This window comes from Colletotrichum abscissum, assembly GCF_030869225.1.
Source record: "Colletotrichum abscissum strain IMI 504890 chromosome Unknown Scaffold_34.1, whole genome shotgun sequence".
In the NCBI taxonomy this organism is placed as follows: domain Eukaryota; kingdom Fungi; phylum Ascomycota; class Sordariomycetes; order Glomerellales; family Glomerellaceae; genus Colletotrichum; species Colletotrichum abscissum.
The window spans coordinates 18,911-32,184 of NW_026850254.1; the positions used below are offsets into that span (position 1 = coordinate 18,911).

Below are 13,274 nucleotides of genomic sequence, written 5' to 3' on the forward strand. Positions count from 1 at the left end.
TCTTTATGAGTATCTTTCCTTTTGAATTCCGCGATCCGGTCGCCGTTCGCTCTGAATAATCGCTGGGGGCTGTTTGTCGACTGCATACACTTGCCAATCCCCCCTGCCAACTTACTTACCTTGCCCCAGCTTCCTGACTCGGCAATCCAGCTGACTTCGACCCGCTCAACTCACTGCCGCTGTTACTAGGCGCTTCAACCCGTTGCCGTCTGTCAACATCATCGTCAATATCGTCAGTAGAGCACCTCTCTATTCGAGAGATGCACTTGTCTAGGATGATATCGTAACGAAGAACTTCAAAAACAACAGAATATTGGCCTGGCTTCCCAGCCTTGCATCCGCAGCGCTCATCCCTTATTACCGAGCCCCTCACCGTCGTCCAGGCCAAACCGTCACATACTCGGCACTGCGACTTATAGGCACCCTCTTCCACAATGAATACTCGTCCACCTATAGAGACGGCGCCCTCGACAGTCGTGCTTTCTGTTTCCTTCAACAGTGATGCCAGCTGCTTCTCGGTTGGTCTGAACTCAGGAATATGCAGTAAGTTGTTGTGGGAGTCGAGATGTGAACACTTAAGCTATTCATGATCCCTGACATCCGGTACCTAGTCTTCCACACCAAGTCTTGCCTTCTCAAGGCATCTAGAGGTTTGCGCTTCCTCCCTTGTAACCTTACATAAAGAAAAGCGGCTAATCGCATTATAGACTTCAATGCCGGTATCGGTCTGGTCGAGATGATGGGGACCACAAATTACCTGGCGCTCGTCGGCGGCGGTAGACAACCCAAGTTCAGTAGCACCAAGGTATGTGTTGAATCATTCAGTCCTCTGTGGGATCGCAAACTCATCTACCGCGCAGACCATTATCTGGGACGACATGAAGGGTAGAGTCGCCATAGAGATCGCCTCTCTTACACCAGTGCGGGGCGTCCGGATCGGTCGAAACCGTATCGTCGTAGCGCTCCAGAACAGTGTACGCGTTTACTCGTTTGCGAAGCCTCCCGACCTGCTGTCAGTGTACGAAACCACCAACAACCCTCTCGGACTCGTTGCCATGTCAGACAAGACTATTGCATTCCCGGGTAGAACTGTCGGGCAGATACAGCTCGTCGACATCGGGACCGGCAACGTCAGCATCATCCCCGCTCACTCATCTGCCCTCCGTGCCATTCAGGTAAGCTCAGACGGCGAGCTTCTGGCCACAGCGAGCGAGATGGGCACTCTGATCAGAGTCTTCGCCACAAGTAATTGTGCCCGGCTCGCCGAGTTGAGACGGGGCGTTGATCCTGCCACCATCTTCTCTCTCGGCTTCAGCCCCGAGGGTACGAAGCTAGCCTGCACATCAGATAAGTCGACACTGCACGTGTTCGACGTCCCGCACCCGAAAAAGCCCATGACAGCACCGACCAGCCCTTCAGCGTCACAGATGGCGGGATCCGGCATTCTCGCGGGTAGACCAGCCGACGATGGCAAGGGCCGCTGGGGCTTCCTAGGCAAGATCCCCTTGATGCCGCGGATGTTCTCGGACGTATACTCTTTCGCATCCGCGCCATTCGAAGCTGGCGACGATCCCCTAATCGGCGGCCTGCCCATGTCAGAACAGACGACACTAGGAACGACAAGGCCGCAGAAAGGCGTGATCGGATGGATCACCGAGGACAGTCTGGTGGTGATTGGCGCCGGACATGATGCCAGATGGGAGAAGTTTGTGATATCCAAAGGAGAGGACGGACGCCGATACGTCGTTCGAGAGGGTTGGAAGCGATACTTGGGTAGCGCTTCATGACGAGGTGTTTCTCAAGCTGGCTCGTAGGGGTCATGTTGCTATTTGGTGTATGGTACAGTGTACATTACATACGGCGTTGGCATCGGACAAACAAGGCATTCAAGGGTATCAGCGATAGCATCGCTTAGTTTGTTATTAAGTGTTTATGGCATCTTCGAGACTAAGGTGACTTGCTCCTAGTTCTACTTCGCCTTGTATGCCGCCGCTCATCATCACGGTCTCTATGTCTTTTGGGCTGGCGTTCGTCCGAGCCATCGCGGTCACGATGCCGGCGCTCTCTCCTCCTCTCGCCGTCCTCGCCTCGATCACGGTCCCGATCTCGATCACGTCTATCTCTTGACCGGTCCCTCTCTCTACGACTCCCATCATCCCTTTTCGATCCCCTATCCCGATCTTCGCCACGATGCCCGTGGCGTCGCGAACTCCTCTCGCCATCTCTGCGGTCTCTGTCGTCTGGAGTATCATCACGACGAGACCTCCGGCTGCGATGCCTATCCTCGTCACGATCCGCATCCCTCATCTCCTCATCGCTGTCGTGCCTACGCGACCTGTGTGAACGATGATGATGCTTGTGCTTCTTGCTCCTCTCAGACTTGTCATCTCGCCGCCGCAGCGCTTCCTTGATCTCTTCCTTCTTCTCCTCGATCAAGAAAGCCTTCATGGGGTCGTCCTCGTCATGGTCCCGAATCAGTAGCGCAAGTTCCCTCTCCTCAGGCAACATCGGCCGTTGCTCCTCCTCTTCGTCCTCGTCTGACCCCTCGTCCGTCTTGTCGCCCCCTTCCTGCTTCACGACCGTCGCCCAGTCCACCTTGCCCTCGTCCGGGTCCTCGTCGTCGCGGAACTTGTAGCGTGCGTGGTCTACGCTGATCATGCGGCTGCCGCCGATCGTCGCGCCGCCGAGGTTATCGACCGCCAGGTCAGTACTGCGCTGGTCCTCGTACTTGAGCCAACCGAAGCCTTTCGATTTGCCCGTCTCTTTGTCGCGGGCGAGCTTGAGCCAGACGGGCTCGCCGAATTGGGAGAAAATCGTGATCACATCGCCTTCGGACATTTCGTAGGGGAGCCCGCCAAAGTAGATGTACGCCGTGTCGCGGTAGTCGACGTGCCAGGAGCCTTCGGGGGAGCTGTTGGTGTGTCAGTGCATGGTTATTGACCTGCATGCGAGATGCCTGGTATAACTTACATTCCATGTTCAATCTCCTTTTTGTTGAGCTCCTGAATGGCGCGAATTTTGTTCATGGTGACGACGGGGAACTCAAGGTTCTCTGAAGCTTTTTGCAGTCGTCAATTTCGTGGCAGACGTCTGGGAGTGTAGTAAAGCTTCGATTCTTCAAGGCTGAAAGAAGCGTCGCTCCAAGCTTTCTTAGAGCTTCTCGGCCCCAAAAGAAAAAAACACCGATGTCTAGACTTTCCTTAGTTGGTCGCGTAGCACTGTCAGTGCGTCATCTCCCCCAATATGCGCTCCAGCCCCCAAGACAACCCCTAAAATGACACTTCGCTAGCTGCCCGCGTGCTGCAATGTCACTGCCTGCACTTTAGCTCCCGTCGGGAAAACAGCCGGTCCGGAGCTCAAATCCCCCGACACTTTGAGGAAGGGGCATGAGAAAGCGCTGGCGAGGTGCCAATAGAATTGTGGAAGACACGGCCGTCCGTTCAAGTTGAGAACCCCAGTTTCTGGGAATGCCATCATTGCTTCGGTCGGAGGAGTCTGATTTCCTGTATATTCTAGATCGACCGTCGGTACGAACCCGTATAATTCAGCATACTGGTCGGCCTACCTACACCGCGACTCGAACGCGTCTATTTGCATACGCATAAAGCTGTCCACTGTCAACCCACCGACTCAAGTTCCTGGACCGAGACACCACGTCCACAGACCCACGATTTCCACCCAAACCCCTCTCATGCGTCCTCCTCAGCGACCAACACAATCATGACGGCAAGCGCAAATCGGGTGTCGACGTACACCTCGGCTTCCGCAGGGTCAGACGGCCGCAATGGAGAGAAGAAGGACCTCTGGAGCTCCATGCTCGACAACGTAGCCAGCAGCAAACGGCTACCGGAGAAGAACATGATCGTACTGGGAGGCTCACCAGAGTCGCAAAAGGAATTTGTCGAGTCCCTGTCACACAGCAGCGAGAAGCGAAGTCTGGATCGCAACAGTTCAAAGACGCCTCCCATTGCAAACAGCTTCGCTCTTGGGTATACCTACTACGACGTCCTGGATGCCGACCAAGAAGGTTCGTTGTCAGCTCGACTCGGCTTCTGCTGCTGATGCTGACTCAGTCTCTAGACATACTTGCGCGGATTTCTCTCTACATGCTTTCGAACCCCTCAGAATCGTTCCCGAAACTTATTCAGCCCCTAATTACACCCGAGACGATACCAAATACCCTAATGGTGGTGCTCCTTGACTGGTCTACACCACACTTGTGGATGCGCCAACTGAGAGAATGGATTTTGTTCATGCGCAGCATCCTCGAGAGCTCGAGCCACGAGTGTCAAGCGACGATGGAGGAGGTGATGGTCGCATGGCGAGATAGGGGCAGGGGAGGCGGCTCCACGAACCTTGACGGCACGGGAGCGACCACTAGCGAAGGCGATGTCGCACTGCCTCTTGGGCCTGGTGAATGGGAAGAAGGCATAGGTCTGCCGCTCTGCGTGGTCTGCCAGAACGTGAGATCAAGTGCCATGCCGAAAGGTTGACGGTATGCATGCTAACGAACTTGCAGGCGGAGAAGATGGAGGGTCTGGAGAAGACGCAAGGGTGGAAGGAGGGTGACTTCGACCAGGTTCTGCAGTATCTCAGGACAGTGCTGCTGAGGCGTGAGTTGGCGCCCTCTCCGAGGCCGAAGGCCATGCTAACAGTGTTGTCCCAGACGGCGCCTCGCTCATTTACACCACACCAAACGTCCCTTCGTCATTACCGAGTCTGGTGCACTCGAGCCTGGGCATCACCTCCTTACTAAAACGACAACCGTTGAAGCACAACACAATTGACAGAGACAAAATCCTGGTGCCGCCAAACTGGGACTCTTGGGGCAAGATCCGCGTGCTGAGGGATGGATTCGATGTTGAGGCGACCAGCCAGGGCTGGTCGCATGACCTGCAGTCCACTTTCCCTTCACCTGCGATGACGACGGACGGCCTGAGTATTTTGGCCAAGGCGAAGGCAGACGGGGACTACAATGGCGAAGTTTCGTCCTCAGCAGTGGCGCCGTTCGAAGACTGGATCCGTGATCTCAGCCAAGCCGGCAGCGCGATCTCATTCGCAGGTCGGGACGGCGACCCGTCGCAGCTGGAGATGTCATCGACCGATACGCAAGAGTTCCTCGGTTCCAGTCTACAGACTCTGGAAACGCACCGCAGCCGAAGTAACGACGACAAGAAGGCAGACGCCTCTAAGTCGAGAACAGGACAGCGGACCGATGAGTCGGATTCCAGTGCGTTGCGGCAGGGAGCCGACGACGGCAAGGTCAGCCAGCACATTGGGCCTGTGCAGTTTAACATGGGAGGCATCCAGGTGGATGCCGACGACATGGTGCAGCGGCTTAAGGTATGTCGCCAAGTCGATCTCAAAAAGGGAGCGGCCTTGACTAACACGGATCGCAGGACCGTCAGGCAAACAGTGCTACACAGGATCCCACCACGCCACCGGCTGACACCGCCGAGGAGAATCCTGATGAGATGGACAACGACAAGCTCCAGGCTTTCTTCAGCGGCTTGATGAACCGTAAACAACCTGCCAATGGCAGCCCCCGTGGCGGCTCGTGAGTGTGTTGATGTTTGGGTCCCTATTTTCGTTACGGGGCCGAAGTCGATTTTAAACATGGCCAAGCGGTTGACTTATACCCAATCGGTCTTCTTTTCGGGGGACAAATGTTAAATTTGAAAGAGGGAGTTGATCGTATCTCATGGACATTGGTCACGAAAGAAAGCGACGAAAGAGAGTGTGCTCCTGGCCTCAGTAGATGTATGTTGTGGGGTGGGGCGAGGTTGTGCGGACAAGGCGAGACAGTGGCGGCGGTTGGGCGAGATTCAGTCAGGTCAGCAATCAGTCAGTCAGTCGCTGTAGAATAGATACCCCGATTATGACAATGCTATGCGTTTGGTGTTAGTTTCAAGGAGTACAGGTCGACGACTATCGTGGCAGCGGAGCCGATTGCCTCTAAAGCTACCCTGGTACTCAGTGGCTGGGAGTATCCAATGGATTCCATTAGCACACAAGAAACGCTCGTTTGTGTAAGTTCTTCGGGTAAGCTACCTACAGGAGTAGGGGCGCTATAATCTGGCTTGTCAGGAGAAGATTTTCAAGTCAACTTGAATATTTCCTGACCACGCTATCAAATCAGACAGGGGTTTAAGGATGTTTGGTCAAATCATGCTGAACTCGATACGAATAAACGCAAGTTGACTGAATATAATACACGTACACCTTCTAGATGTAGAACGGCATGTTTATTTGCCGATGAGCTAGCAACATCAACAAGTTCCAAACCACCGCTGTCTCTCCTTTCTATCTTCTCCCACCTATTTTTCGCACCATCCGGTAGGCTGACCAAGAGCCTTGCACTTGGCAACGAACAAGGGCTCGTTGATGTCAATCATGATCTGGCACTTGGTAGGATACGGGCCGCCTACACGCAAACAGGCCACGATTAGTATCTTCAACTTTGATCCATGTATGATTCCCGAGCGAACTGAGAAACTGAGGGATGGTGTTTTGTATGTACGTACCAACGGTGCCGTAATCGGGGCAGGCGTTCTTGGTGGAGGTCGGGTCGCTAACGAGCGCGGAGCCGGTGTCTCTGCCGCAATAGCAGTTCTTGATGTCGTCGAGGCGCTTGGTGACGGTGTTGTCGGTGGGTGCGCCGTTGACGATTGCGGCGAGGCCCCTATGTTAGGTCCTGTTAGTGATTTGTCTACGATGATGAGGGAAGTTTCATGGTGGGAGGACGAACATGAGGGCGATGATGGCGTTGAAGGAGAACATTTTGAGCAGGATGGTTTGCGTAGAGGAACTTGAGGTGTTGTTGGGGTTTCTTGTGACTGGAAGAATAGCTTTCGAAGTTTCATAGGGACTACAGATGTCTTTATACTGCAGTATTGAGGATCAAGAGGTGATCTTCCCCATCTGTTGACAGTCTACAGAACATCTTCTTCAATAACCGATATCAAACCCCATAGCAATGCCCTAGTTCCTATTTCTCATAGCCATATTGCTTCCAATCCAAACGGGCGCTCATGACGTCCATCATCGGCTTGCCCGATGCGTATATTAGAGATGCATCTCGGTTGAGAATACATGCCATTGCTGTATTGCTATGCGGTATACGCTCACTGTCGCGAGTCACGATCACGAAAATTCCAACCAAGGGAGTTCCCGCACACCATGGCCCGGCTCCGCTTCCATTGAATCTCCTGAACTTTGATCAAATGAAAAATTGTCGATCCTATCATCCTACGGCTCGCTTTTTGACATGTCACAAGGATGATCCACAAAGTTGGGGAGCGGGAAAGAGTCATGTTAGCCAAGCCGAGTCGGCTCGATTCGATCAGGTATAGTTTGCAAGCATAACATCATAGCAGCCTCGATGGGGGATTTACAAAAGAGAACTTCAAGCTTTATGTCGATATCTGCTTGTTCAGAGCTACTTAGAATGTTGCAGATTGTGAAGCCTATAGGTTGCATATTGTGCCATCAACATTTACTTTTGCGGTATACCCGCTGTCTGTGTACTGGCAGAGCCGAGCGTCAATTTGAGTTTAGAATATATGGCCCGTATACTCAACATGAATGGAAGCTCAACCTGATCTTCGGTCGATATTTGACAACTTTCCGTCTTGAACGAGTAAACAACGGATGTTTGAGCGGCGAAAGGAACGACCCGAACTCTAGGAACGCCGAGAAATCCAACGGCAAGGTTTCAAAATCATCGAAATATAATAGTCAGAGACTTTTCGCACTGGGGATGTGAAATATAAGGGTATTCTCCATGTCGTCAAGAGGGTCACAATTCGACAACAACTAATGTAAAAGGCTTCACCGAGTGCGTCCCACGGAAGAGCTGCGGTAATGTTCAAAAGCAATGGGATTTCCTGCTCAATGAATTCCTCTACAGTTAACAAATTGATCATTGAATTAGCCCGAGGTTCTGATACTCAAGTACGGACCGAGAGCATCCGGGTCGTAATGAGTAATATTTCGCAACCACGCGAAAGATTGCCTTCATCCGAAACTCCTGGAGCAGAAGTCCAAAATCTTGAGAGCAACCAGAACTAATTCGAAGTCGCTGTCGGTAAACGATGACATAATTCGGACTTGGTAGTTTGTGGCCAAACTACGACTTAGGTTGGGCGGACTTCAAGCCAGTCAGCATGGCTCTTATGAAGTAACAAGGTCATTCATATACAACACCCAACCATATTAAGAAAACCATGATGCTTCAGGATATCATATTTGTTATTGTGAAGCCTCTCGACTATTGTGTGTAGTCGGTAAGTCACTTGAGCAAGTGTCGTTAAGATATCCCACCGGCTTGGCCCATCGTATACTCCATCCTAACGTCTCGTTATATAATCGCCGAGCTTAATTATACTGTCGACTTGCATTTCAGTCGGAGGATATTTCACAGAGCGATAGATTATACAAGTGGTGAAGCGTATTTTCGACAATTCTTTTACATCTTGAATCAGGGGAAAGCGAATCATGTGATCTCAAAAGTAAGTAAACGGAAATGGGGCTTGCACGTCAAAGCCAGTCACCGAATGCCGCTTCGCTAAGCGGGCTATCACTTAGTCTCGCCTCTCAACATGCGCTCCAGCCTCCGCAGCAGGAACATCCGGTCCAGGCCCCTGAAGATGCGTCAGGGCAGCCTCCTGTACTGCCTGCTCGCCTTCCTTGCTATCTCCATTCGCCCCGTTGGTCTCCTGTCCCCCGCAACACGGAACAATTACACTCGTCTTGTTCTTTTTGGTGGGCATATCGAGCGCCGGGTTCGAGGTGAAGAAGTCTGCTGGTCGGATGGTGAGATGGTGTATCTCGACGGGCCTGTTGGTGAACCCCAGTCAGTCGATGGTCTTATATAAGATCCTGGGTAAAGAGAGTGATGAAAGTCAAACAAAAGGGAAAAGGACGGGACCAAAACAGCAAACAACTTACATCACAGGCCAATCCTCCACCCGAGGGTTGTGCGTCAACCCAAACACACTCCAGACGACAGGACTACTCTTCCTGCCCTCACCACCGCCATTGCCATCCCCGTTCGCCTCACGCTCGTCCTCAAACCAGTCCCCCCTCTGAACCATATCCCACACCCCACCAACCTCCTCCCGACTCTGGTTCGTATACTCCCCAGCCGCCCACAGCTCGTCATCGCGGTGTCCCGTAACCCAGACATGATGCCTTGCATACTTGGCCCGCTTCGACACCTGGCTCGTCTCGTCCGCCAGTAACAGCTGCGACGCAGACGGCGTAAGCTTGAACCCCACGTTCCTACCCGACATGGCATTCTTCTTCGTCCGGTTCTCAAATTTGATCACCCTGTTCAGTTTTGGCTCCGCATCGATCCAACTTGCCTTCTCGACAACCTGCTTCCGAATCTCGTAGTAGTTGCCATACGGGTTCGTCTCCTTATTCAAAGGCACAGGTACGCTCTCCTCCACAACGACGCGCGTATCCCCCTCGGCGTACGAGTCCACCGCAGGATCAATCCGCACGGCAAAGATGTGCTGATGATTCTGCGCCAGCACGCCCGGCGCAACGACGGCGCCGTACGCAGACTCCTTCTTGCCCTCGTCCACCGCCACGACAGACATGATCCCCGTTGCCCGCGTCTCGAGCGTGATCCCGCCCGCCGTGTCGAGCTTGTACGCAAACACGTACTCGTAGTTGGCCAGCGTGACGACGCACTGCACAACGAGCTCCCGCAGCCTCGTGACCACGGCCCGGTTCGTGCGGAAGTTGGTGTGCTTCCACCCGATCCCGTTGTCCTGCTCGTGGAGACAGACCACGGCCTTCGCCACCGTCGGGTTCCCCTCCGTGTCGGCCATCAGGGCGTCAAAGTAGTGGATCGCGCCGAGGCAGTCGCAGCCGAGCTCGAGGTTATTGGCCACGCGGCCGAAGCCTCCGTCGCCGAGGTCAAAGGCCTGCTTGCGCTGATAGGGCGGACGAGGGTCGCCGTAGGGCACTGTCAGCTCGCTGTAGCTTAGACGATACAATACGGGGCGGTTATCGTAGCAGAGATCGTGTAGTACCGCGCCCTCGCGGGGGGTGAAGCCGAGGCGGAACCGCCACTTTTGCCACTCGACGAGGTTGTCCGGCTGGATGGCAAAGGAGGCGCCCTCGGGCTGGGTGATGTTGATGGGCTTTAGGTCCTCGCGCTGCGGGATCTCGAGGAGCTCTGGGACGTACTCGGAGGAAATGTTGTTGGCGAAGAGGGACTTTGGTTCCGCAGCACGCGGTTGGGGGGCGAGGCCGTCGCCTGCAGCGCCGGTGGCGAGGCGGTCGACGCGGAGGATCTTGCGGGTGGCTATATCCATGACGGGGATGATCGGGATCGGGTAGGCGTAATGGTTCGAGTCGACGTTGTTCTTGGAGGCGTCGCGCGCGAAGACGAGGCCCTGCATCAGGCGGGCAATGTCCCCTTCGTCCTCGTCCGGACCACCATAGGGCCAGGGGTCGATTGTGACGGTAAAGTTCTTCGGGAGAGAGAACTCGGCCATGGCGTCTTTGAATATTTGAGATGCCACACAGGCGTCTTGGAAGATTCCAAACTCATCGCTATGAGATGTGTTGAGCGGGTGATTCTCACTCAGACAGGCATGATAGTAGGCGTAACTTACGGGGTATAGCTGGTCTGGAAGTGCGGTGCAGCCACAGTTCTGTCAAGCTCACGGCCGGTCTTGAGGTCTACCACAGATTGGGTATATTCTGGCCTCTTGCCGCTCCTAATAACATCGTATTGAACCCTTGCTCGGCGCGGTGGGCGAGGTGTCTCATCTGTGAGCTTTCTCGCATGCTCTGCCTGAAGATACGGCACGAGCTCCTCCTTCTTTGGCTCTTGCAGGAAGATACATCTGAAGAAGAGCGAGACGTCTTGGTCAAAGAGCTTGGAAATGATGTCTCTTGCCGCTCTGAACTCGTCTCCAGATAACGCCGTCAAGGGGTGAGGAGCCATGGTGAGTGAGATCTAATTTGTCTACTCGAGGTATCAAGAATGACAGCTATAGTGAGATGGGAACCTTGGGAAGACTGCACTTTCTTGATATCAGTGGCTGAGGTCGGGCTTATCTAGACTTCCAACGGGCGGCTAAGACGCAGTGCGGGGATCTTGCAGTAGTCTGATGATAGGAACCATTCATCCAACAGTGCAGACAGACGATTGACTAATAGCTCGACAGATGACCATGGGCGCACAGCATGGCCGCTTGGTCACAAACTCGGGAACGAGTGCAGGTATCCCAATGACCTTCTCCTTGACGTGGTCAGCCATTGATCCAGTGACAGACTCAACGTTGCGATGGCGGGGTAGAGGCCGTCTTGTTGGCCTGGCTGGGTGGTGGGATGGCGGGGTACGAAGCATCAGACTATCCAATGGACGGCTCATCACCCGTTGTTTTCTCCAACGATTTGGAGATCTCGTCTTCTCTTCGGGTGGTCCAATGCCACATGCGGCAAGTCCATGCGGTGCTGACCCTCCATTGGTCGTGACCATTATCAAAGTCCAGACCTTCACCTCTGAAGCGAGAAGATGAGCTGGTTGGCTTGGCAACCTGTAGGTACTTACTGGATGGAAGCTTGAACCGAACTCATTATTGCTGCGCAGCACGTTGCTTTACCAAATGATGCTTACGGATATGTCGTCCTGGGCCACGGAACCCAGGCCCGGAGGTGATAATTACTGTGCTAGGCTTACTGTGCTAGGCTGAGACACTTTGGTAAGCTGAGCCGTGCATAAAGACCTCATATAGGGTATTCCCCAGGTTTGTGTCGTGTAAGGTTGAGATTAAACTACTTCCTGCAGCGTCCGATACATCTGACCTCGGACGCTCAACAAGCAATATGATAATACACACGGACTGCCAGGAAGCTACAAAAAGCAGGCATGGTGCAGTCGGGCCTGCGGGAGGTAGTTGTTGTCGGTCTAGTATCACAGACTACTGTCTCTTTATGGAGGCTAGCACGAAGAAATACGGGTATCGGTGACTTTGCAACACCTTGAACATGGCCGTTTGATCAAGTGAGGAGACTCGTTTTAGTGCCACCGCGGTACTCGAGACCCACGAAAATCGCACAACGGCTTACGGCGATATGATGACCAGAGACAGGTCCATGGCCCTATAGAGTATAAGTAGACAAACGGAAGTCATTAGCCGAGCAAGGATGGAGGCCCGCATACTCCAGACAACCTAGAGGCTGGGCCGGCTGGGATCTCTGGAGTGACAAGGCCGGGTAGACGTGTAAAGACAATAAGTATGACAATAGTTTGCCCTCTCACGAGTTTCGTCTTTAGTATATTTGTTTGAGGGGAAATATCATGTAATTCGGTGTAGCTCTGTGAATGGCTATACCGCCTCAATAGAGGCGGCCGAGGCATTGGCGGGCTGCTGACCATTGGCGAAATGATAATCAACGACGAAACCGTGCATCATCGTCCGGAGTGCGGCTAACAAACTTGGGATCGCGGCAGGTCATCATAGGCACTAGGCAGCCCCCTCCCCCCTCCCTGGATGAGCTCTGATTTTGATCAACCGTCGTCCGCCTCGGTATGACTTGATCCACAAAGGAAACCGCACGGCCGGGAAAACTGGGGGGTTTTTGCAAATGCTGAGGTTATGAGGAGTAAGGTAGTGGGGGGTTTGGAGTCCTGGTCAAAGAATAAGGAAGCAAACAGTTTGATGGCTGAGCGGGATGTGACGGTACAGCAGGTTTTGCTCGCTTGGAAAGACCCGGATTGGTGATTTGCCTGTTGTGGTGGAGAACTCCAGAAGTTGAAGGCGACGACGGGGAAGCAGCCGAGACCAAGTCGTGCGTGTTCTGGAGAAGCCATGGAAATCGGGTCATGGCTATCCGCAGGAAGCCGAGGCCGAATGATGCACCGTCCGTTGGAATTCCGGAGACGCGCCATGAGGAGTCTTGCGTGGCCAGCATGACACCAAGCTGTCGAGACTCTTGGACGCCATGGGATTTCTTGAAGGGGCCCTGAAGGTTGTCTGGAACTCTCGACTTTGGGTCATCAGACGAGGTGCAGGGAAGCTCAGCCCCAAACGTGGACGAGCAGGGCTGATGCTGCCATAGAGGCCAGCAGTTGGCTTTTACCGGACTGCTTGACTTGCCGCTCTGCTTCTTCTTTCTGTGGGAGCATTCCTGTTCTTGTGCGGCGTTCTGTAAGGGAGCGTCTCATGTTTGCAGACTTGGCGAAACGGAGACGGAGGTTCGGACAGAGGTTGATGTGGACGCTTGTGCTTGTTTCCTGGTACGTTTGT

At 53.6% G+C, this 13,274-nt stretch overlaps 5 protein-coding genes across 5 annotated transcripts; 2 read left to right on the plus strand and 3 right to left on the minus strand.

The window, feature by feature from the left end:
• Nucleotides 1-434: 434 nt before the first annotated feature.
• On the plus strand, nucleotides 435-1,787 carry CABS01_11812 (WD repeat domain-containing phosphoinositide-interacting protein 4; the record flags this gene model as incomplete). The annotated part of the gene is made up of 4 exons (XM_060545166.1): nucleotides 435-543; nucleotides 612-650; nucleotides 708-805; nucleotides 861-1,787. 4 exons carry the CDS (start codon nucleotides 435-437, stop codon nucleotides 1,785-1,787), a joined length of 1,173 nt encoding a protein of 390 aa, XP_060397031.1.
• Nucleotides 1,788-1,947: 160 nt separating this feature from the next.
• CABS01_11813 (RNA recognition domain-containing protein) lies at nucleotides 1,948-3,026 on the minus strand (the record flags this gene model as incomplete). The annotated part of the gene is made up of 2 exons (XM_060545167.1): nucleotides 1,948-2,911; nucleotides 2,971-3,026. The coding sequence occupies 2 exons, from the start codon at nucleotides 3,024-3,026 to the stop codon at nucleotides 1,948-1,950; spliced, it is 1,020 nt and encodes a 339-aa protein (XP_060397032.1).
• Nucleotides 3,027-3,621: 595 nt separating this feature from the next.
• Nucleotides 3,622-5,561, plus strand: CABS01_11814 (dynein light intermediate chain; the record flags this gene model as incomplete). The annotated part of the gene is made up of 5 exons (XM_060545168.1): nucleotides 3,622-4,027; nucleotides 4,081-4,463; nucleotides 4,520-4,613; nucleotides 4,667-5,343; nucleotides 5,400-5,561. Coding segments are annotated over 5 exons (1,722 nt in total), but the record flags the coding sequence as incomplete, so codon positions are not given.
• A 756-nt stretch (nucleotides 5,562-6,317) lies between these two features.
• Nucleotides 6,318-6,780, minus strand: CABS01_11815 (uncharacterized protein; the record flags this gene model as incomplete). Its single annotated transcript, XM_060545169.1, has 3 exons — nucleotides 6,318-6,424; nucleotides 6,525-6,682; nucleotides 6,749-6,780. The coding sequence occupies 3 exons, from the start codon at nucleotides 6,778-6,780 to the stop codon at nucleotides 6,318-6,320; spliced, it is 297 nt and encodes a 98-aa protein (XP_060397034.1).
• Nucleotides 6,781-8,582: 1,802 nt separating this feature from the next.
• On the minus strand, nucleotides 8,583-10,966 carry CABS01_11816 (copper amine oxidase; the record flags this gene model as incomplete). Its single annotated transcript, XM_060545170.1, has 3 exons — nucleotides 8,583-8,838; nucleotides 8,950-10,569; nucleotides 10,632-10,966. 3 exons carry the CDS (start codon nucleotides 10,964-10,966, stop codon nucleotides 8,583-8,585), a joined length of 2,211 nt encoding a protein of 736 aa, XP_060397035.1.
• Between the last annotated feature and the right edge of the window lie 2,308 nt (nucleotides 10,967-13,274).